This window comes from Momordica charantia, assembly GCF_013281855.1.
Source record: "Momordica charantia cultivar OHB3-1 chromosome 9 unlocalized genomic scaffold, Mcharantia_2.0 BLBB01000009.1, whole genome shotgun sequence".
NCBI classification, from domain to species: Eukaryota; Viridiplantae; Streptophyta; class Magnoliopsida; order Cucurbitales; family Cucurbitaceae; genus Momordica; species Momordica charantia.
This window is the reverse complement of record NW_028275167.1, coordinates 1,040,259-1,062,918: the sequence shown is the minus strand read 5'-3', so window position 1 is coordinate 1,062,918 and position 22,660 is coordinate 1,040,259. Positions and strand designations below refer to the sequence as shown.

Genomic DNA, 22,660 nt, shown 5'->3' with positions numbered 1-22,660 from the left:
ACAGAACTATATAAAAGACTAAAACAACTATTTTCAAATAGAGCCACCAGACAAGAAGAAATCATAAATAAAGGCTTTAGGAATCTTGATGATCAAGAACATCGTCAAGGTCATCTTCTTGTTTTAGCATAACGTACGTACGATTTTGTTTTAAGCTTCAATCAAATAATTGCAATCCATTATATGCGTGTCTTTTTTGGTGATCCACGTTCCATTTCCTTATTAGTAGCATCTGCCATCTGCCATGCAATTTCGCTCTTGGTTTCATTTAATATATTAAACATGTAACGAGTTATGAGATCTGAGTTCATGATTTGATTTGGTTTGATCAAACCTTCGTACCATATATTATATTAGCAATTGTATTGTAAAGGATCATAACATTATTATAATTTGTCACATGGGGATGGGAAAGGAAAGTAGCTGCAAGATCTAACAACCAATCTGCAGCTGCAGCATAGCACAAGGGAACGTGAAGATTGTCAACCAGCCACATAATTACATTCATCAAACAAACCAAATCATTGGGAGTTGGGATTCAATCCAACTAAACTCATTATGGGTTGCTCTAATAATTGAATTACTTGAGAATATATATGTGGTATGCCATTGCCTATTGCGAAACGAATCGACTCCCATGGATCCAAAGAAGTCAAACAAAATCAGAGACATTGTAAGGCTCCAACAAATCCTCAAGAAGTGGAAAAGGCTAGCAAATGCAAATGCTCCAAAGAGCAGCAGAGCCACTAACAGCAACAAAGGCATCATCAAGTTCTTAAAGACTAATTCTAGTGATGGTGTTCCAAAAGGGTATTTGGCAGTGTGTGTGGGAAAAGAGCTGAAGAGATTTGTAATCCCCACCCATTTCCTCACCCACCCAGCATTTCGAACATTGCTTAGGGAAGCAGAAGAAGAATTTGGTTTTCACCAACAGGGTGTGCTTCAGATTCCATGTGAGCTCCCTGTGTTTGAGAATATCTTGGATGGCCTACAATGTGACCACCAAGATTTCTTTTTTCATAATCATGCTGATTGCGACCTCACTCCTCAAATGTGTACATGATTCTCAGTTTTTTTCCTATTTCTTATAACTAAGCTCATCTTTATTTGACTATGGATATTTTTAGCTTTCAAAATCTATGATATCCATGTTCATTTACAACCATCGTGGCCCTCCAATTAATTTCCTAGTCTAGCTACATGGATATGGATATGACATTTTAGTAATACGGCACCGACCCTCTTAACGACGTGTTCTATCTAAAAGATATGAAAATTTTATCGCAAGAAAGCGTCATTGCTTACTATAGTGTACCTCTTGCGTATTTCAATCACTTATTGGAGTATTATAGATGATTTACAATACCACACTCCTATGTTGTTGGGATAACGGTACCCTAAGTATTCAAAGTATCTCGAGCTTTGGTTTAACTCAAAAGGTCTCATACCAATGGAGATAGTTGTCCACATCTATATAACATGAATCATTTCCTTTCTTAGCCAATGCATGAGACTTTGTTTGTCCTCTTTACAAACTCAACAGTCCTGACACCAACTTTTCAATGAATAATGTTAATAGATGTCAAATTATTCATACTTCAACTAGCGCTCATTGATAGGGTATCAAAAAATTCTGCACTATTGGACTACAATATCCTTTGGTATCTCTTTCACTAGATCTCAAAATTAGACTCTCACAGGTTTTATAGGACTTCTTTTATAGTATGCAAAGTGTGATCACTGATATTATTTCATTACTCGAGGAAATTGGTATTTCTATTTTATCTATATCATTACTATTGTGTGATAATATAAATGCTACATATTCTAGCAATAAATCTTGTTACGCACAAAAGAGTTTGACCAGATAGAGAAGGTTTCTAACAAAATGTTGCTTCTAAATTAGTTCACATCATCAAAAGACCAATTATAGTTAAGATAATGATCAAACTAAGTATCAAAATCTTAGCAATTGGCGTGGGGAGGGGAGATATTGGGGACAGAGGAAGTCGTAGATCTTTCTTTACCTCAATTTGTCATTGTCTTTTCTCGATGACCAATTATATCACATTAAATTAGAAATCTTAAGCTCGAACTTCGCTTTAATAGGCGAGCAGTCCAACCATTGGAACCTACTACAATCTCATGTGCCAACATTCCCGTTGATCTAAGCATTGCACAAGATCAACTTATCACTTATTTCTTGACCATTTTTACACAAAATTAGATTAACACATTATATCTGACCACGACCCTCGATAGTTGATATCTCACTATCATTTTAAATGTGACAGACAGATGAGATGGGATGCGTATATTGGATGGCTGTGTTTATCATATATGATTTTCTTAATATTATATCATTAGTAAGATAACAAGAGTGGGCAGTTAATCTACCAATGATTTGATGGATATTGGATAATTATGTAATGGAAGGAAGTGTTTGAATGTTCGTGTATGTATTTAGTTCTAAAAGTATACAATATTATAAATAGAAATCTCATTTAGAAACTTAGTGATGTGAAAATGTTTAAAAGAAAATAGGACATTACTCTTAACCAAAAAAACTAGTACAATTTTTATTTGAATCATAAAACAAAAATGGGAAGGATTTGTTGAGGGTGTGCCTGTGGGTAGAATGCAAAACAGAAGGGGGTGTTGCTGCTGCAGGATCAATCTTTACAGAAAGATGGGGGCCATGACCAGCGTTATGGTAGCGAGCATTTTTATGAGAACGTGAAGCGAAGGCCCCGCTGTGTCCTTGAATGGGTCTCCTACGCTGCAAAACAAAAATTTACCATCTTCATTTCCTAACATATAACTCAATAAATCAAAGCAAGACGTTGATCAGCAAACGTAAACTTACGTGTCCCCAGTTACAGCTGCTTTATGACAATCACTACCTTTTCCTCCGAGAACCCCGGTCTCTATATACTTCTTCGCATTATCCCAGGCACCCCCTGCTGTGTTCAGAAAAAGGGCCATGAGAATACCGGAAACTGTTGCAAACATCAGCATTGCAGCAACAACCTTGGCCCCTAGAAGCGGATGCCCAGTATAGTGTCCCAATATTCTAAACAGGAAGCCTGCAATTGATAACAGAAAAAGTTCCTGAACCAAACTCCAAGAAAGCCAAACTAGCAAAGATAAGGTGAAGGAACATTAATAGAACGGTACCCCTTCAATTCCAAGTTATCTTCAAAACAAAATGTAAATAAGAAAACAAAGTTCAAGACATGCTCATCTCAAATAAAGCAATCTATCTTCATAACGAAGCTTCACAAAAGGGTCTCCAATATTCATTCTAATCAAAGAATTCAGTCCCTTCACGTGGGCAACAAAATCCCCTTTAAAACAGCAGCAAACATTATTATGGATCACATTGCACCATCCCAACTTTGGGTTTAGAGTCGTGTAATAGCAAAGCCAAAATAGTATTTTCAAGAGCATGAGAAACCACAGCTTCAATTATGTGTTGTACAAGCCAGCCAGCTATTATTTGAAGATTGTTGCTCTTTTCAATGGATTCAAATAAATACAAAATATAACAAGTTAAAATGCAGTTCTCCTTCCCAATCAAGTAAATTTTTTTTAAAAGTAAATACTACATGTACCCTAACATTATGCAAATTCAACTGCTTCCACCATTTTCCTAGAGCAAAAGGCAACCAGAAGTGAACAGAATTAAGGAGACACAAATCAAAGGCTTTCGCAAAAGTACAAGCAATTAACCCACCAACTGCCATAGGAGAAATGATAGCCAAAGCACCAGGTTTTATCATCTCCCTTAAAGATGCTGATGCTACAATAGCAACACAGCGTCCATATTCTGGTTTCTCCGTATAGTCCTGAAGAAAAGATATTTGGTTAAAATACTAAACTGATTTTGCAAAAAGGAAAAGAAAAAAATGCTAAACTGATTTTGCAAAAAGGAAAAAAAAAAGCTAAACTGACCATTATACCAGGCCTTTCAATGAACTGTCTTCTTACTTCCTTTACAACCTCTTGGGCTGTTCGGCCAACAGCAGCGCAAGCCCACGCACTAAAAAGAAAAATAAGCATGGAACCCAACAAACCACCAACAAAAACTTCTGGAATTGCAATATCTACCTAAAACCATTTAAAGAGAGCATGTTAAAATTAAGGACTTGGTAGAAAAGAACCAAGTCTACTCGCATGGGTGACTTACCTGTTTAAAAGGTTCCTGAGCAAATGCAGCTACCTCATCCATATAAGCACTAAAAAGTAGGAAGGATGCAAGTGCTGCAGAGCCAATGGCAAAACCTTTTGTGGTCGCTTTAGTTGTGTTACCTACTGCATCAAGAAGATCGGTGATCTCCCGAACACTTTCCGGCTGTAATGGACATGTATTAAAACAATACCAACAAAAATTGATATTTAAACAATTTAACTTGCAGTTCTACAAAACTGAGTCTTTGAGCGCTACAATACCTGCTGACTCATCTCAACAATTCCACCTGCATTATCAGCTATTGGCCCAAACATATCCATTGTGAGAACGTAGGCAGCAGTGCTGAGCATTCCCATTGTTGCTACAGCAGTACCAAATAGCCCACCAGTTGGATTTCCAGCTTCGTCCACAAGTCCTGATGTGTGACCCAACCAGAATGCCGAAACAATCGACACACTAATAACAAGAACAGGAAGTGCTGTTGATTCCAGGCCCAAGCTGATTCCAGCAATTATATTTGTCCCATGGCCTGTGGAGCTAGAAAGTGCTAATGTACGCACAGGCTCATGCTTGTAGTCAGTGTAGTATTTGGTGATCCAGACAAAAATATAAGCAGTTATAATACCGACCAATCCACACAAGGCAAAGTTGAACCATGCAGAAGGAGCTTGTTCAGTATGAAGCAACCACCGGGTAGACTAGAAATAGTTCAAAATTAACTGTCAGAGGTAGAACATGTAAATTAACCAGAGAAAAGTACTACGTGATCAAATACAATTCTAACTAGGCATGGATTTTAAATAATTTTTGCAAAACTCGAATGCAATAACATGACTTCAGAGTGATAATAAATATTATAACATGATATGTAAGTTACCACACTAAACGTTAGAACAGCCAAAACAATAGTCACAGAATATCCTCTCTGCAGTATAGTCATTGGATCCTCTATGGGACCCTTCACACCAGATTCACGAGTACCCCTCCTAATAGAGAGAATGCCAATTGATGAAATCACCAGATCAAAGGAGTGCACTACCAGCGGAAACAAAATGAAACCAGATGGATCTGCATGAACGTCAAGAGTGCATTAAGAAAACAGACAAACAGGGTCTTCAATCATTTGAACGCGGTTGATCATCAAAAGCTCTGCCCAAAAAAATTCCTCAAAAACAGTTGTTAAAAATATTAAAAGACCTTCAATTTTACAGCGTTGTGCCATTGTTCCCCCAAGTATCATAGCACTAATGATTTCAGCAGCGATACTTTCAAAAAGATCTGCACCTCTAGCAGCACAATCACCCACATTGTCTCCAACCTAGTAATTAACAAAACTTAATTCAGGCGACAAACCAAAAAGTGATATTAGCTTGAGCAAGAAAAGCATGTAAAGATAGAAAACTCCTAATAATATAAAGGAATGGCAATGACACTTAATGCAGGCTTCCTTTGATGTAAACCAAATGAGAAAGTTCTTATTAATGAATTAACAGCCTCCAAAGTGTACAAAAGGACCCTATTTATAGACAGCAGGCCACAGCTTTAAGAAATAACCAATAAACTAGCCATTGGCCTACAGAACTAACTAACAAAGGATTAAATAAAATAGCTATCTAACCAACTAACTTAAATATAGTTACAGCATCCTTATAGGTAAAAATAAAGTTCATGTCTCCCAGTTGCAATTCGCGTATGGAATAACTTTTTATCACTCTGCTCTCAAAGGTAAGGAAAATGCTCTCTTCTCCCTCTTCACCAAGGTTTGATTCTCTATTGGAATGGATTCATCAAGATAGATTTTAGATCTGAGTTTTACTATTTCCTGGTTTAGATTTGCATCTTCAAGATTGTTCTAAATTCTGTCTATTCAGGTTTATTATTCTATTCATTCAAAAGTATTATGGAAATCAATAGTAGCTTTATTGAAAGGGAAAAAAAGGCATTTTTGCATTTGTTTTTGTCAAGATACGAACTTCTCAATGATGAAATTAAAAGATACAACAAATGTTCAAAGGGAACAAAAATCGGAAAAAAAAAAAGAAAAAAATAAAGCTTTGGAAAGATTGAGAATCTTTCAAATCCAAGGCCTTGTAAAATAATAATTAAAAAAGACAAAATCTTGAACAACATATGCATCGAAGAAATTGTAAACACTCTCGTCAAAAGATTTGGAGTTCCAACTTTTCAGAAAAGTCCTCCAACTCGCAAGAAACAGTCTTCAAGAGACTTTAAGGATCTTTAACTTAACCTCAACCTCGTCTTAAGGAATTAAGGCTCTGTATTTTTTTTTTTGAAAATTTGGCATGCTTCAGCAAACTCTTTTTCACATTCAGGTTCAGCTTGTAACTCCAAATTTTTTCTAGAATGAACTTCTCAACTTTCTTCTAGAGTGAGCTTCTATACAAATAGCCATTTCTTTGTAAATCCACTCCAGCTCCAAATTTAGATAAGGTATCCAGCCATTGAGATCTATAGTAATTTCTCCTTTAAATATTAATGCAAGGGAGATAAAGTGACTTCAATCCTTAGGTCTAGAGGGAAAGGACTTTAACACATGAATAAAACGAGTTTCATCGTATTCTGAGATGACCTCGTGGGAAGAAAAAGCATCCTCGAAAAAAGCTTCCTAATGGTGTGCTCTTTCCTATATTTTTTCCAATTATTCTTTACAAGATATTTGTATGAATTGTGTGTTTTTTATTCGTTCATTTTCTTGTTAATTTTTACTTTATGCCTTAATTTGGTCTTTATCCCTTTTTTTGAGCTTGTATCTTTGAACTCTTGTTTCTTTTCATTTTTTCAATGAAAAGTTTTATTTCTTATTTAAAAAAATAGAAATGAATGGTATTCAAAAGTTTATGCTACATGTATGAATTAATAAATAAAATTACAACTAAAGAAATTAATAGAGATAAACAGAGTAGATAGTGCTATGGAAGTAATTTCTGGTCTTTTTTTGTCTTCAATCCAAGAGCAAACTTATTATGAATAAATATGGTTAAAGCAATTATCTCAAAGCTTTGAAATCAAAGTCTTTGAAGATACTGAGGCATTGGTTGGATCATTTTGAAGCAGCTAGATTAAAAGCTTACTAGTGGTGTGCTCTTTCCCAGCTTTTTTCCAATTATTCCAAGATATTTGTATGAATTGAGAAATTTTTATTCCTTCCTTTTCTTGTTTGTGTTTATCACCTTTTTGAGCTTATATCTTTGAACTCTTGTTTCTTTTCATTTTTTCAGTGTTTAGTTTTATTTATTATTTTAAAAAAATAGAAATGAACGGTATTCAAAACTTTATGCTACTTGCATGAATTAATAAATAAAATAACAACTAAAGAAATTAATGAACAGAGATAAACATGAGTAGATACTGCTATTGAAGTGAGCAATGCTCCAAACCTCTTCCTCGAGACCTCAAAATTAGAATCCATCGAGAATGTAGAAAAACTTACATTTCTCAATAATTTGTATCTTTGAACTACTTTGTATCTTTCATGATTTCAATGAAAAGTTCATATCTTGTTAAAAAAAACGTAGAAAATCTTACAAAAATTAGGAAAGCTTACGAAAAAAGAAATAATGCATCAATAAGCAGCTCAAAATTAGAAAAGCTTACAAAAAAAAAAGAGCAGATTGATCAGTAATACAAGATTGCAGGTGCCTGATAAACATGCTTTTTAATCAAGAAGACAACAAATGAGATGCAGTTGCCATTAATAAACTAAAAATAGCAATACTAGGATACAATACATGATTGGATTCTACATAAACAGTCGCTTAAATCAGGAAAGCAACAAAAGAGAGGAAAAATCACCAAATCTGCAATAACTGCAGGATTTCTTGGATCATCTTCTGGTATTCCCTGCTCAACTTTTCCAACAAGGTCTGCTCCAACATCAGCAGCTTTTGTATAGATACCACCACCCAACTGAGCAAATAGAGCAACGAAAGAAGCTCCAAAACCATAACCCACGAGGAGAAGAGGCACTGCAAGGTAATTGAGAAACTAATAAAATAGTCATTCAAAGAAGGCAACATGGTTTGAAGGAAAAAGAAACTGAAACATTATAAGACAAACTACCCAACCCTAGGAGTTTACAGAAAACTATCCCAACTTCTATTATTTACAAAAGATGTATAATTACAAAATGATTTAGAGTGAACACCAAAAAATATATTGAAATTTGGTCAGATCAAAAACCTCTTACTAATGCCAATTCTTATCATTTAATATCCATCATTTTTTTCTAGCCATATAGTCCATAAAGAATTTTTGGCTGCATTCAATCAAACAGTGGATATGGTTCTAGAACCATCTCCACAAAGCATTTTGAACTTCGTTGTTCTTTGCCAAGCTGTTTAATTTCCAAGAAACATTGAATTCCTTCTTTAAAGAGCCCGAAAACTTTGTACTATAATTGCAAAGAAAAATAGGTGACCCAAAGTCTAAACATATTTTTTAAATAACGTGCACCAACTTGGCATAAAGGTTATTGAGCTTATCTTCTGCATCAAAACACCGTATTAATACTCTCTAGGTGAGTAGACCAAATGAGTTTGTTGACAAGGATGCCAATTGAATATGTGATGGATTGAGTTTTATGAAACATGATCCAAAGGATGCAACATAACTATTGAAAAGGTAAGATGCTCTCTTCTCTCTCCTCCTTTAGGTCCTCTTTCTCTTTAGTCTCAGTTTGTCAAGCTGGATCTTAGAGAATCAAGTTATCAAGAGTTCAACAGATTGATCTTATTTTCTCAAATTTCGACTTTAGTTCTACTGATTTGGATTTGCATTATTATTATATCCTGTGCAGCTGTGTTGAGAATAACCATTATTGCATATGGAAGGAAGAGGATTGTTATTATGTTGAAGACGTGAGCTGCAATGTTCTGTTTCCTTTGAATCTATCTCATTTAGTTTGGTTTGAGCACCGTCTAGGAGAACTGATGCATTCGCCATTACAAGATCTCTTCTATAAGCAAGAGAGAGATGTGTTTGGAACATGTAGAATCCGAAAGGAAATTTAAATTAAATTCAAAGCCTCATATAGAATGCGCTTTTGGCCAGTTTCAGAAGGAAAAAAAGGTTAGTAATTTCTGCAAGGTTTGGAACATGATTAAGGTCTTCTATTCAAGATTGGATGAAAGACCAAAAAGTTCGAATTTATGGTCTCAGTCTTCTTACTGACTTCGAAGGTATTTCTTCATTTTGAACCATATTCCTTTTTCCATTTAGGAATATGGTAGAGAAGAAGAGCATGTCTCAGAAAGAATTTGTCAAGGAAGTGGACAAAAAGAAGTTCATGCCTCAAAGTATACAGAAGGATTTCATCTGGAAAGATTATTCCCATAAAAAGAATAGCCAATTTTAAGGAGGTGGAGGTATTGGATTTAGATTGTGATAATCTAATGGTTTTTATTATAAGAAACATAAACAATATATTCAAAAAGCCTTGGCAACTAGGGGTGTTCAAAAAACCCGGTGACCCGAGCAACCCAACCCAAACCGTAATGGTTGAGTTGGGTTATAAAATTTTTTTGTTTGCGTAGGGTTGGATTTTTTTAGAACCAAAAATTCAGTTCAGTTCGCGGGTTGGAATTTTTTTTTTTCGGTCGAACCTAACACACCATTATTTAAAGAAAAAAAAATATAAATAATTAGGTTTTCTTCTCTTTGTTAGCCGTGGCCTCCCTCCCACTCATCTTCTTCCTCTCTATCTCCCCCTCATGCTCGTCCCCCTCCTTCCCTCGTCTCCCACTCATCTTCTTCCCCTCTCTCTCGTCTCCTCACTCACGTTGGTCCCTCTCTCTCCCTCGTCTCCCACCGGCGGCAGACGACACCATGGATTGCTCTGGTAGAAGTGCTCCTTCATCTTCCATTCCAGCACAAAACAGAACAGTATAGCGACCTCAACCATGATTTAATTTTTTGAAACTCAAATTTCTTTAGTATTTGAAGTTTCTCTGTCTTGAATTTCCATTTGCGTTTTTTGTGTTTCTCATAAATGGCCAGTTTTTTGCCCTTGTTTTTTTTTGTTTTTTGCCTTCAGACTTGCATAGCTAAAAGATGCATATCCAGAAATCTAGTTTCAAAAGGGAAGGAGATGGTAGTCGAATCTGAGTAGAAAATCAACAAAAATTTCAGAATCTGCATCTCACCTTCCTACCCGACCTAATCCAACCCGTAAACACTACTATTGGCAACCAAAGGAAGACAACGTAAAGGCAAAGGGTAGGGAAGACTCCCCCTAAAAACTATACAATCACAGTTTTTCAATCATTTTTTCACATATGTAAACTATAATTACAAAAAAGCTTCTTCTGGATTGTAACCCACCAAGAAGCAAGATGCTGAACGTTCAAACAAAAAGAATTCACCCTCTTCAAAATGTATACTATTCCTTTTTTTCCAAAGAAGCCAAAGTAACGCACTCGTCGCACAGTTCCAAAGGACAAAAGCTTTACGTTTTGAGAGTGGCTCCCCAAAAATAAAATCATCTATTTTCATATGAAGGCACTAAGAAGCACGGACACGGTTATGAGACATGGACTTGGCTCATTTGAGAATCCTTGATGAAAATTATTTTGTGGAATATTTGTGGTTTGGGAGCATTTAAGAAAAGAGTAGCAATTAAGAAATTCATCAAGAATCAGTGTCCAGATGGCCTGTCTTCAAGAAACAAAGAAGTTGCAGTCTGACATTAAGATTATTAAATCTATATGGACAAGGTTATTGGTTGGGCATGTTCAAGTTTTCATCAGTACTTTGAAGATGCTATTTTTTTATTTGCCGAGAATATGAAGATGTGTTATCAATTTGGAGGCTTGGAATTTGTTTCGAAAGTTTAATTTCTTAATAAGTTTGATTGATTTTTTAAGGAAAGAGAAGTTGAAAAGGTTCGACTGTCTTTTCAGATTCCATCTTTAAGAAGAGTCCTTGCTGCTGGTTCTTTATGCCTTGCCATCACATATTGTAGATAAGAGTTTTTAAGGGGCCAGTGCAGTAAGGGTTTGTTGATCATTCGAGAAGTTTTTATTTTGATTTTGGAGTATAATTTGGTTGGAAAGTCCTGTCTTAATTTATGGAGATTTTGAAGAGGTTTTTCTTTGTGGGCAGTTTCTTGAATGGTTGGAAGAAAGAAAGGAGTAGCTTTTAATTCTCATTGGGAAGTTACTTTTAGAAGGTGAAAGGTTTTGGTGGTTTTTTAAAGACAACAGGAGCTGAATATTAGAATCCGAGGAGTTTTCTTTATTTCCAAGGAGAAACTATGTTTAAGTTGGGCTTCAGTTTTCATGAAATACTTTAACCAACGATTGGATAGTCTTTTGGAAAGTGAGAAGTCTTTTTTTGATTGGAGGTATGCATTCATTTTTGTCTTCTTGAAGCTGCCTTAATTTCCAGCAGGGTATTATCAAAATTTGGGGAGTTTCCTTTATTTTTTCAAGTGATTAAAGCCTCTTCCCAATGGTTTGCTTATCTCTCCAGCAGGGTCTTTCCATGTGTCTGCTTTGATAAGTTGGTTTTATTTATGTCTTGGTTTTCTAAAGCTCATATATTAGACCAAGGTTATTATCTCTTGGATGGTAGCTCTTAATTAGGTGCATTGGGTGTTGCTCTTCTCACTGATCTCTTTTTATTCGGCCGATTGGACGCAAGTTTCTTCAAGATTTTTTGCCGATGCTTTCAGAGTGTCTTATCGGAGTTCTTCATCGCTGGCGAATGGGTTTTATTGTTCCTTTCCTTTTCTATGTTATTGCTCCTTGTTAACCTTGTCCATCTTTCGTCTTATTGCTTATCCCTTTCTTCGACAGGAGTTTGTATCTTTAACATTTTTCTTCATATAATATAGTTGTTTCTTGTTCAATAGTAAAGTTGTTTCTCGTTCAATAGTAAAGTTGTTTCTCGTTCAATAGTAAATTTGTTTCTAGTTCAACAAAAAAGGTAGGTAGACCAGCAAATAAGAAAAAAGTCGGATGATGAAAGAAATACATAGGAAAGGCCAAAAAACTAAGCAGTACAAATAAGGGCATTCCAAGAACCACAAATAGTGCCAGAAGAATAGTTCTTGGACAAAGATGAAATAGATAGAACACCATTGAACTTAGCTAATTCAAAACATTCCAACCAATCCTTGCTCTTGAAATCAAAGACTTTGATTTCTCTCAAACCACAATTCCGACAAAATAGCTTTGACCACATTTACAAGCATCAAATGAACTCCATGCAAGGAAAAGATATATTTTTGAGTGTCCAGTTTTAAGAGGTTCAATTTAATAGTGTCAACATTCCATTGGTCTAAGGATGAAAGTCAAACAAGAACCACATATCAAATTAAGTACTAGGTTTCCCAATAAAAGAAGCAAAGGAAGGAACCACATACAGTCAGTAACCTTTGTTGAACCTGGCGAACCCACATCCAACCAAAAATGAAATGCAGCATACAGGATGGCTATACCAATAACAGCCATGCCAACAACAACTATGGCAGAAAAACCACCAGCACGGACAGCAATCTGCAGAACATTTAGCAGTAAGATATGGACAAAACTATTTTAGATAGTAAACTGGAAGAGAGGACAACCTGCAATGCCTCCCTCGCAGACCGCCTTGCAGCACTAGAGACCCTAACATTTGCACGAACTGAAACCCACATTCCAACATACCCCGCAATACCTGAACACAAAGCTCCTAACAGAAACGCTGAAACAGTAATGTAAGCAGATGTTGACCTGCAATAGAAAAAGCTCAACAAAAATATTTGACAGAAAAAATGTATGCAGAAGGTCAAGAGAAAAGCTTTAAACTAAGTTTAGTTGCATAAAATTTCTCACCTCCCTATCCCAGAAGATTCTTGTTGAGGAGTAGTACTTCGAAATAAATATATGCAAAGAATAACTACGGCAAGTAACATAGCCATTTTAGAGATGGTACCATACTGCGTCCTAAAGAAACCTTCTGCCCCATCACGTATTGCCTCCGAAATCTAAAAGACAGTGAAAGAGACAGAGGCATAAAGAAAAGTCAAAACAGTAACATGGATCATATTGTTTTGTGGATAAATGGGACGTCCCCTAACAAATAATCTCACATGACAAACAAATTTTATGTACCGGTTGTTAGCCAGGGCTCTTGCTTGATGTATTTTGTTGTATCTTTAGTGGCGACTACGGAAGAAACTTATGTATCCCATTATATTTATATTGAATGATTTTCGGAGCTGTCCTAGGTTTTTTCACCTTACATCAAGGGATTTTCCGCATAAATCTTGGTGTCTCTATTTTCTTTTGCGTGCTTGTGACTTTATTTCTTGCAGTTAAGCTATCAACCATACATTAAAAATCCCAACAAATAGTTACAAAATGTTTGTCATAAAAGAATGATCCTCACACAAATTTACTACTATTTAGTGTCATACTTGATACTTTACTAGGCATCAATAAAGCATCAATAAAGCATCAATAAAGCATCAATAAGAGGTTGTAAACTATTAGCATCATATTACATGCAAGTAGGATAACATTCATTGAAACTTCTCTCGTGACAACAAGCTAAATGCATCTGTTTGCAAAAATAAATAATAATAAAGAAAATAAAGAACACATAAATGCATGTCTCATAATCAAATTCTCAAAAACCTCCAATAAGGTAAATAAATCCAGGTCCTACGATGTACCTGAGCCATCTCCTGTGGCCCTTCATCTTTCAAGAGCACCCATTTAGTAAGATATATTGAAAAGCAGAAGCTGACAATGCAAATTGAGAAGACAAACACGATAATAGGGGAAGTGCTTGCTCCAATGTAGAAGATTAATCCAAATGCAAAGAGAAGAAGTACTAAGAGAACACGAATATTTATCCCCATCAAAATTCGAAATATCTGCCAAAAGGACAAGATCAAACACAAGTGAGAATTATTCTATGATACAGAAAAATAAAATAAGAATGCTAAAATGAGAAGTACAACTCTAAATCATCAATATGAATGGAAGAAAAAAAACAGGGGCCATACAAAAACAAAGTCCCAAAGAAAAGTTGTAGCCTCACCAGAATTAAGAAAGAAAAAGGGAAAGATAATGCAACCTAATTGTATGCAGAAGAAAATACGCTCAAAAGTTCTATCAGTTTATGATGATGTATACTTCAAATTATTTGTTTATGACTCGACTAGTCTTATCTTAATCTACTAACACAATGCTGCAACAACTAGATTTTTCACCATCATAAAGTCTTTCATTGAGGTATATCAAGAAAAGAACATATTCAATGGGAGGGATTTTGTACATGGACAATCAAGGGTGCAAAGCCAGTGAGGAGTTCTACTTGGCTGTACAAGAGCATAATTCTTTTTTAGAACAAAATACAAACTTCTCATTGAAATAATGAAAAGAGAATACTACAATGTTCCAGGATACAAACTCCCAATGGGAGTGAAAGTAGCCAAAAGAAAAATAAACGAGAACATCAAAAGGAAAAACCAGAATACAGAAGAAACAAACAATAAGAACCATCAGGTTTGGCTATGAGACGAGACAAAGAAGTTTAACCGATACAGAATTGTAACCATTTTGATTTAAATATACGATTCCATGGTCACATACCCATACATTTCAGTTTTAACACATTCTCCTAGTTTGATAGATATAAACCCAACAAAGTCATCGGTGATATGATGTGCAAAATCAAAGTTGATAGAATCAAAATCTCACATTTCAAGTAGGACATGGCCAATTGAAGTAGATTTAAAGGAAGACAAGGAATAAAGACGAAAAAGCGATGACAGGTGGTATCTCCTATCCACCAATATTCCCTAAAACAAGTGTCCAAACTAAAAACGTGATAAATTCAGAAAAAGGAGAGTAAAATGAAGAGATAGTCTTCCAAAGGTTCCTGTAAGTGCCTTTCATCCCCTGAACTCCCCCGCTTAGAAGGACGAGCTCCATACACGTTTACAACGAATTTATCTTTAAGAAATCTTAGATTCCTTAATGGACCACAAGTTCCAAAGAATAGCTTTGACCATATTTTGGAGAAGAAATAGAAGTTGACAAATACTATCCTTTGAACTTTATAGAACAAGCACCAATGTAGATTTAAAATCTTGAAAAGCTACACCCTAATCTTACCACTAAGGAGTCGTTTATTTTATGGGAATCTAAGATATTCACCTCATGGGCATATTAATTTCCATGTTTGGATTGTGCTAACCTCGAGATAGCCAAATACTTTAGGATGTTGAGCATCTTAGAATGCCATCTTTTAAAATTGTTTTGATTCCCCCTATAAAATATGGATTTTTAACATTCCTTTCTCCAAACATCTATAAAATAAATTATTTTACTGCTTACATTAATTATTATTCAATAAGCAGATGCATCAATTTATACGATGAATGATCTTTAAAAAAATTTGTCGAACATGTAAGCACATTGATTAATAAAGGGTAATTATTCATCTTTATTATTTTATGGAATTCATCTTTTAGTATTAACTAGTGATTAAATTAATTATATGGATAAAATATTGTTCTTTATTATTATTATTTTTTATTATTATTATTTTTTAACAACAAACGAACGTTTCATTGATTAATGTAAAGGAACAATAAAATGTTCAAAGAGACAAACTCCCAAAAGAGAGAAAAAACAACAAAAACATACGAACCAAACCTCAAAAGGAAAAAGAAATGAAGAACTCCCAATTCAAATAGAAGGGATGTATCTTTACTATTATTCATTACATGAATAGATTAATTCCTTCCACCCTGTAAGATGGTTAGAAGTTAAAATTTTAGAAGAGAGGTTCTTAATATATTTAATATCATAAATATATTTTTCCACCAAACTATTATCTTCAATTTCAACTTGATGATGCGAATCTCATGGCCTTATTGTCCTTGTGGGGAATTTGTTATTAGCCTAGGTTGAAAGATTCTCATCATTGGTTCCCTAATTCTTTTGCAGGGTTTTTGTTTTCATTTAAATCCTTCATGTGTCTGTTAGAACCTCTCCCCTCTCATTGCTCCATTTTTTCCTCGCTATGGAAGGTTAAGATACTAAAGAAGGTCAGATTTTTTTGCGTGGCATGTCTTACACATAACCTGTATTGCATTACAAGCCATTCTTCTTTCCTAATAGGATTGCAGTGTTGTATTCTTTGGAGGGGACCAGCAGGAGATCTCGATCATCTCTTGTGGTTTGGCCAATTCGCATCCTCTGTACCGATAACTCCATTTTTGTCGGATCAACGTCAAGGTTCTTGATAGTGTTTTCAAAGCGCAAGACGCACCTCAAGGCAACAACCCTCTTTATCGCCTAGGCAAGAGGCGATAAAAAGACATTGTCCGAGTGAAGTGAGGCGCACTTAATAAAATAATAAAGATATATTATCTGCGACAATTTATGTACAAAATAAAATATTCTTGATGAAAATATTTGTAAAACTATTTGACGTGCAAACAAATTTAACTTAAATAATTAAGAAAAATTAAAAACAAAACTTTGTTAAAATAATGGTTAAATAGAAAGATATAAAAACATTATATTGAAATTAAACAAAAATTAAACCCAACTAAAATAAAAAGATGGTAGAGTGCTTATTGCCATCTAGCATTTTGCTACCAGATGGCAATTTCATGCGACTATTTTGACTAACACTAGCACTAGCACGTCTAAGCTTGAAAATGTAAAAAGAAAAAAGAAAAAATGAAGAGAGAAAGATTGAAGCAACAGATTCGAGTTGCCAATTTTTGGATTTTCCCTCTTCAATTCTTCTTCTACTTCTTTGATTATTCATCTTCGATTCTTTGATTTTTCTTCTTCAAACTTCGACTTTTATTCCCAATTAAAGAATTGATGAAAAATAATTGAAGAACGAAAGAATAATTGATGCAGAACATTAGAAGAATGGAAAAAGAATCAAACGAAAACATGAAAACAAATTGAATGCGGACATGGGGAGAGCGCCTACTTGCCATGAAGACATGTTCATGGCGACTGAAAGGCACAAATGGCGAGCTCCTTATTGAAGGTGCTCGCCTAGCCAATCACTCAACCGACCAACTCATTCCTCGCATCGCCCCTCACCATAGGCGCTCGCCTGGGTGCACCTTGAAAACACTGGTTCTTGTGACTGGTGCTTCTTCAATACTGAGTTCCTCCTCCACGGTCGTTGCAGTGTGTTCGTCTCCTTCATTAAGGCACAGTAGAACTTGTAACACTTCTTTTTACAACGATGACCTGAAGTAAATTTCTCATTGCACTTGAAGCAGTGACCCTTCTCCTTCCGAGATTTGAGTTCACTGTCCAAGACTTACTTCAACGTACTCGACGCCAGCCCTTTTGTCGAGTTTTAAAGAAGAGGCGTGATGGAGGTAGAAGAAGCGGTCAAGCGGTCCGGCGTCAGATTAGGCCATTCCATCCAGGATCTTACTCACGGCCTCTCGCCTAAACTGCCCAAGGAACACCTTCGATCTTCGACCAGGGTTGCCTTATGAGATATAGAATCCTCTCAACTGAGTCAATCCTATACGTTAACTGCGCTGCCTCGTGGTTGGTTACTCCACATCAGAAGCTTGCCATCTACTTCATCAGAATTCCTTCTGCAATTCCTTCACAAAAACAGACTGGGATAGTGATGATAAGATCGGAATACAATGATCTTATCTAAAAGCGAAATTTAAACAAATTAATTTCCATTAATTTACAATAATAAAATTAAATTAAACACTTGAAATATCTAGTTTCAGTATCAGCTGGGCTGTGAATCTAGATATGGGTCATTGATGTCGTAGCCTTCGAAGGGATCGAAGTCGTCTTCGTCGTCTTCAACATCATTATTGACAGAGGCGGAGGAATCAACATCCGTCTGAAGGTCGTCTGGATCAGAGATCTGAATCGTGACTGTATTGAGAACTGAGTTGAAGTCGGTTTGAGATCCGGCTCCAGCTAGTGAGCTCATGACGGCATTTTTGGCTAGAAGGAAACTCTCGTCTTCTTGCCTCGTCATCTTAAAGATGAACATTGGTCTTAAACCAGTTTTGGGTCACGGGTTTAGCGCTAGGATTTTCAATTTTTTCTACATTCCCTCCCCCATTTTTCGATGGGTCGTTCCGTTGTCTTAAAAAAATTGGGCCATCGCCATTTTAGCCTCAAAGCCCACTGGTTTCAAAGCCAAGGTTCTTCATGAATTTCCTCCGTAAGCCCCTAATAAACTTGCTTCCCATAATCGACTCAGGCATAACCTTAATCTACACTGTAGCTGCTCGACCCTTCAGCAATAAGCTTTCACCATGGAGTCCTGTTTTAACACCATAAACTACACACTCTGATCGCCGTCCTTGGATTATCGAAACCTATCCAACAATTGCTTGCGAAATTCAGCCCAGGTGGTTGTCGTGGTTCTACTCTCTACCCACATATGGCACCTCCAATTTCTGTAATCGCATATCAAACAAGGGAACTTCCCGATTATTGATCAGGTTACCCCTCCTGCAGCTGGCTTTGGAGCTTGCTTCTTTCTCCTTCATTTCCACTCCTACCGAGTTTGTTCCCTTATTAGTTCGGGTTCTCTCCGACAACTCCACAATTACTACTACCCTCACCATAGCTTCCAATCTCCCGAACATCTCCTCTAATCCTTCCGTCAATTTTTGCTCGATCACGTGGCCCATCTCTTCCTAGAATTGCGACAATTGTTGATCGATTCAAGCTTCTGTGCATGCTTGTAGTTACCCTCTTCTAAAGTATTCATTCTAGTTTCCATCTTACCCACCATTCCCTATTAGACTTGCGCTCTAATACCAGAATTCTATGGCTCAATTTCATTTATCAAAACACAGCATCATAACAAGAGAGATTTTGAGAGCTCCCCAACTCTCCCTCAAGGACTCACTGAGCCTTACAGATTTCACAATGCAAAAAGATACCCCTCCCCCGCAAACTTCTATTTTAACATCTCCCCTCCTCACGCCACTGCCCTTACACCTCATTCCTTCTAACCAACAATATTTCGAAGGCCCACACAATCCCCCCTGCTTACTGCTTACATGGCTCCCTCCTGTCTCACATGCTTACATTTATAATATTTAGTGATTTGGGGTCTATCAAACAACTAGTAAACCCACCTACGACAAAAATTGACCATTGTCCCTAAACGGAGGATGATGGAGAGCCTCCTCCAGCATTGAGCAGCACTCCCTAACATGAGCAAGGTAGACCCCAAAAATCTTAACCAAACAATCCCACACAGACACAGCAAACTAACAAGACCAAAGGAGATATCGAGATCCTCAATCACTCCCCTACAAAGAATAGGGCACTGGGGCCAATCAAAGCAAAAAAAAATGTCTCTACATACAGTCCAAAGTATTAACACTACCATGTAAAACCGACCAGGCAAAAAATCTAATCTTCTTTGGAACCTTAACCTTCCAAAGTAAAGAAAAAACAATGCAGCATGAAGGATGGGTTCCACTAGACATAAGAAGAAGGATCCACAAGAAAACCCTTCCAAAGGATTAGGGGACCAAATACAAGAATCTCTCCCCCTAAATTAATAACAAAGTCCCCCAACAAGGCCACGAGATCCGACGTCTCCCTACTAGACAAAGGACAACGATGCCTATCAGAAACCAAGAACTAGAGAATAATTGATGCCTAATGAGGGCAGGACTAAATTCATTGACCGACCCCTCATAGAAAAAAGGTGGCAAAGGTGAGGGAATAAAGAATTGAACGGGACGATCCTCAAGCCACCCATGGTCCAAAGTATAAAATTTGCCATGTGAGATCTGTTGTGCAAAAAATCTAATCTTTTTTAGAATCTTAACCTTCCAAAGCAAAGAAAAAGCAGTGCAGCGAGAAGGATGGAGGTCCACTAGACACAAGAAGAAGGGTCGAAAGAAAACCTTCTTGGTAATTTTACCACTTCACCTAAACCTTCCCAAGAGATGATTCTACCTAAATTATTGAAAGCCGCTGTGAAAGGCATAAAGACCATATCCTCTTAGTTTTGCAAAGGAGAAGTTTTGGAACATTGTAATAGTGAATTTTTCAAAGACGTTCCAGATTTTGGCCGAAAAATAGAAACTTAAAATGCTAAAGCTGTAAAATAAAATAGACCACAAAAGCTGTAAATTAGAATATAAAATTAAAGCCCTAAAAGTTGTAAAATCCAATACCAAAAATCCCAACAGGACTTGGAACAACCTAGACTCTAATCATACAAGATAATTTGATTCAAATTTATCGTCCACTGAGTGCAAATATGCTAAGCGGCTAAACAACCATATAACTACATGATATTGCTAGTTAAGTCATTAAGAGCAAAATACACTACAAGCACATGGTACAAGTCAGATAATCACGGTTTTCAATCCAATAGTAAATATATCAACATATACGAGAATTAGAACACAGATTTGACCGGATTCAGGTACTTACCAATGGGGTGTTGACTTTATTACGCATGTCAGGGAAAGTCCTTGGCCTGTCTTGGTATGCCCCCAAACTAGCATTTTCAATGTCATCATCCATGAGCACAGTATGGGCGGAATTTACCCTCCGTGCAATAGGATAAGGGTTATACTCGCCACCTTGGGGCAAATCGCCCCCTGACCCCGGTCGCTGTATTTTGGAAATTCCTATCTAACCAGCCACGGATTATAATATGAAAAGCACCAACTACAGAAGAATGGCGAAGAATTCCCTACTCATGGACTGTAGATCCTTCAAATCAACTGAAAAGCTACACCCTTCACTTTGCTCCCCTGTGAATAAGATTCAGGGTGTTAGTTCAAACAAACCGAATCCCCTGATAAAGATGAAAAATAAGTACGTAAAAAACATAAATTTAAATCGTCGTATACAGAGATTCCCCAAGCAAAGTTACCCAGAGAAAAAAAAAACAAACAAAACAGAGAAATGTTAAGGAAAAATATAAATGGGTGAATATATAACACCAAACGCATCAAAACCCTAAACGATCTACTCCATGAAGAAAAGACAAACTGCGTCGGATGATAGATACAATGTCAGACGAATATGAGAGACCGATCGGAGAAGAAGGATTAGAGACAAAGATCTAAGGACAAGAAGCTAACAAGGAGAAGATTACCAGAAGCAGAATGGATTGGGGCAAAATGGTTGGCGACTTGTGATGCGATGCGCGTTGGACTAGTGCGACTCTGAGAGTTTAGAGAGAGAGGATTCAGAAAGGACTTATCTGAAGAGGTCTTCGACTTCCTCTTCTCGTTCTACCGTTTTCTTCGAATGTGATTTGTTTGATGGGGCTTTGTCGAACTCAAACTAGTGACAATTGCAACGTACAAAGCTGGCGAGCGTTCGGGCGGATCCAAGCGCTGCGTGGGTGCTGGTGTGGTCAACGAGTGGGGTGTCAATTTTGCCAACTATTTTCCCTTTCCCTCTTCCATTGTTTAACGCCAGCCAATTACCGTGTGTATTCCCGCATTTTGTCGGTTATGTTATGTTAATAAATAATTTAGGTTTTTTTTGGATAAATATAATTTAGGTTAAATCATACCAAAAAAATCAGCTAAAGACACGTGGCAATTACTGTTGAGCTAAAATTCATGTTGATAAATTTTGTACAACGTTTGTGATGATGAACTATCCTTGCAAATTTTATTTTCTCTTAAATCTTTGGGTTGCTAGAGGATGAACAATATTTTATATAAGCTCTAATGATGCCATTTTTAATGTGACTAGGACTTTTTTTTTAATATTTTATAACTCATCACCATGCTAGATTTTTATGGGAAAGCTAATGAAAAAGTTGTTTTGAACCATTTTAAAAGTCAAGGGTAAAATGATACATTTTAAACTATAGGAGTATAGTTGAAACTTAATCCAAAGTTCATGAGCACAATTGAAATTTAATCCAAATTTTTCCTTACGTAGTTACAACCCCAATTTATACCTCTTTCCTAAACAAGGCTTCAAAAAACCTAAAAACGCTCTCTTAAGAGTTGTCAATCGCATGATATGTTGAAGGCCACATCGCGTCGAATTCCTGTTCTCTCAATCAATCTTTGACAAAGTCTTGAATGATAGAGCTCAGGATAGATTTTAGGAAGTAAGAGGTTTGGTCGACCCTTCACTTATTACCGACAAATTTCTCACCAAGTGACTAATACTTCACTCATTGCTGTTAAATTTCTCACCGTGGTTGGCGACGCCATTGAAGTAGGTCTCTTATTCTCTTTTCCGTTCAATATCTCACTTGTTTGGCCATTATTGGGACCATGGAGCGATCACTTGTACCAACTTTCATTAGATTTGGATTACTTTATCAACTTGTGGGTTAATTAATTTATTAGGTCTATGGTGGATGGCAATGGCGATGGGAGAAAGCCAAAGGGAGCGGGAAATAAATCAAAATCTATTTTTTATTTTTGTTTTTCACATCAATATCAAAGATATTATAAAATCAATTAATTATCCCAACGTG

The 22,660-nt window shown here is 36.4% G+C and overlaps 2 protein-coding genes across 5 annotated transcripts; one reads left to right on the top strand and one right to left on the bottom strand.

Annotated features, from left to right (window-relative positions):
• The first annotated feature begins 489 nt into the window (after positions 1 to 489).
• Positions 490 to 1,274, top strand: LOC111022319 (auxin-induced protein 15A-like). Its single transcript, XM_022299495.2, has one exon. It carries the CDS (start codon positions 638 to 640, stop codon positions 1,061 to 1,063), a length of 426 nt encoding a protein of 141 aa, XP_022155187.1. The 5' UTR covers positions 490 to 637; the 3' UTR covers positions 1,064 to 1,274.
• Positions 1,275 to 2,440: 1,166 nt separating this feature from the next.
• On the bottom strand, positions 2,441 to 21,571 carry VHP2;2 (Inorganic H pyrophosphatase family protein). Of its 4 annotated transcripts, none has more exons than XM_088117923.1 (16): positions 21,308 to 21,567; positions 20,635 to 20,960; positions 17,162 to 17,801; positions 13,869 to 14,072; positions 13,027 to 13,178; positions 12,777 to 12,924; positions 12,576 to 12,708; positions 8,006 to 8,178; positions 5,390 to 5,510; positions 5,070 to 5,260; positions 4,453 to 4,890; positions 4,190 to 4,354; positions 3,955 to 4,110; positions 3,737 to 3,848; positions 2,867 to 3,086; positions 2,441 to 2,779 (listed from the first exon to the last, which is right to left on the bottom strand). In XM_088117923.1, exons 3-16 carry the CDS (start codon positions 17,180 to 17,182, stop codon positions 2,680 to 2,682), a joined length of 2,334 nt encoding a protein of 777 aa, XP_087974049.1. In that variant the 5' UTR covers positions 17,183 to 17,801; positions 20,635 to 20,960; positions 21,308 to 21,567; the 3' UTR covers positions 2,441 to 2,679. The 4 variants fall into 4 exon arrangements, with proteins under 4 accessions (XP_087974049.1, XP_087974050.1, XP_087974048.1 ...); XM_088117924.1 differs by having other exon boundaries at positions 17,162 to 17,792; XM_088117922.1 differs by lacking the exon at positions 17,162 to 17,801 and having other exon boundaries at positions 20,635 to 21,004; positions 21,308 to 21,571.
• Positions 21,572 to 22,660: the final 1,089 nt, after the last annotated feature.

What these genes read in the sequence shown, in the direction of transcription:
- LOC111022319 (XM_022299495.2), top strand. Translation starts at nt 638, where the DNA reads ATGGATCCAAAGAAGTCAAACAAAATCAGAGACATTGTAAGGCTCCAA.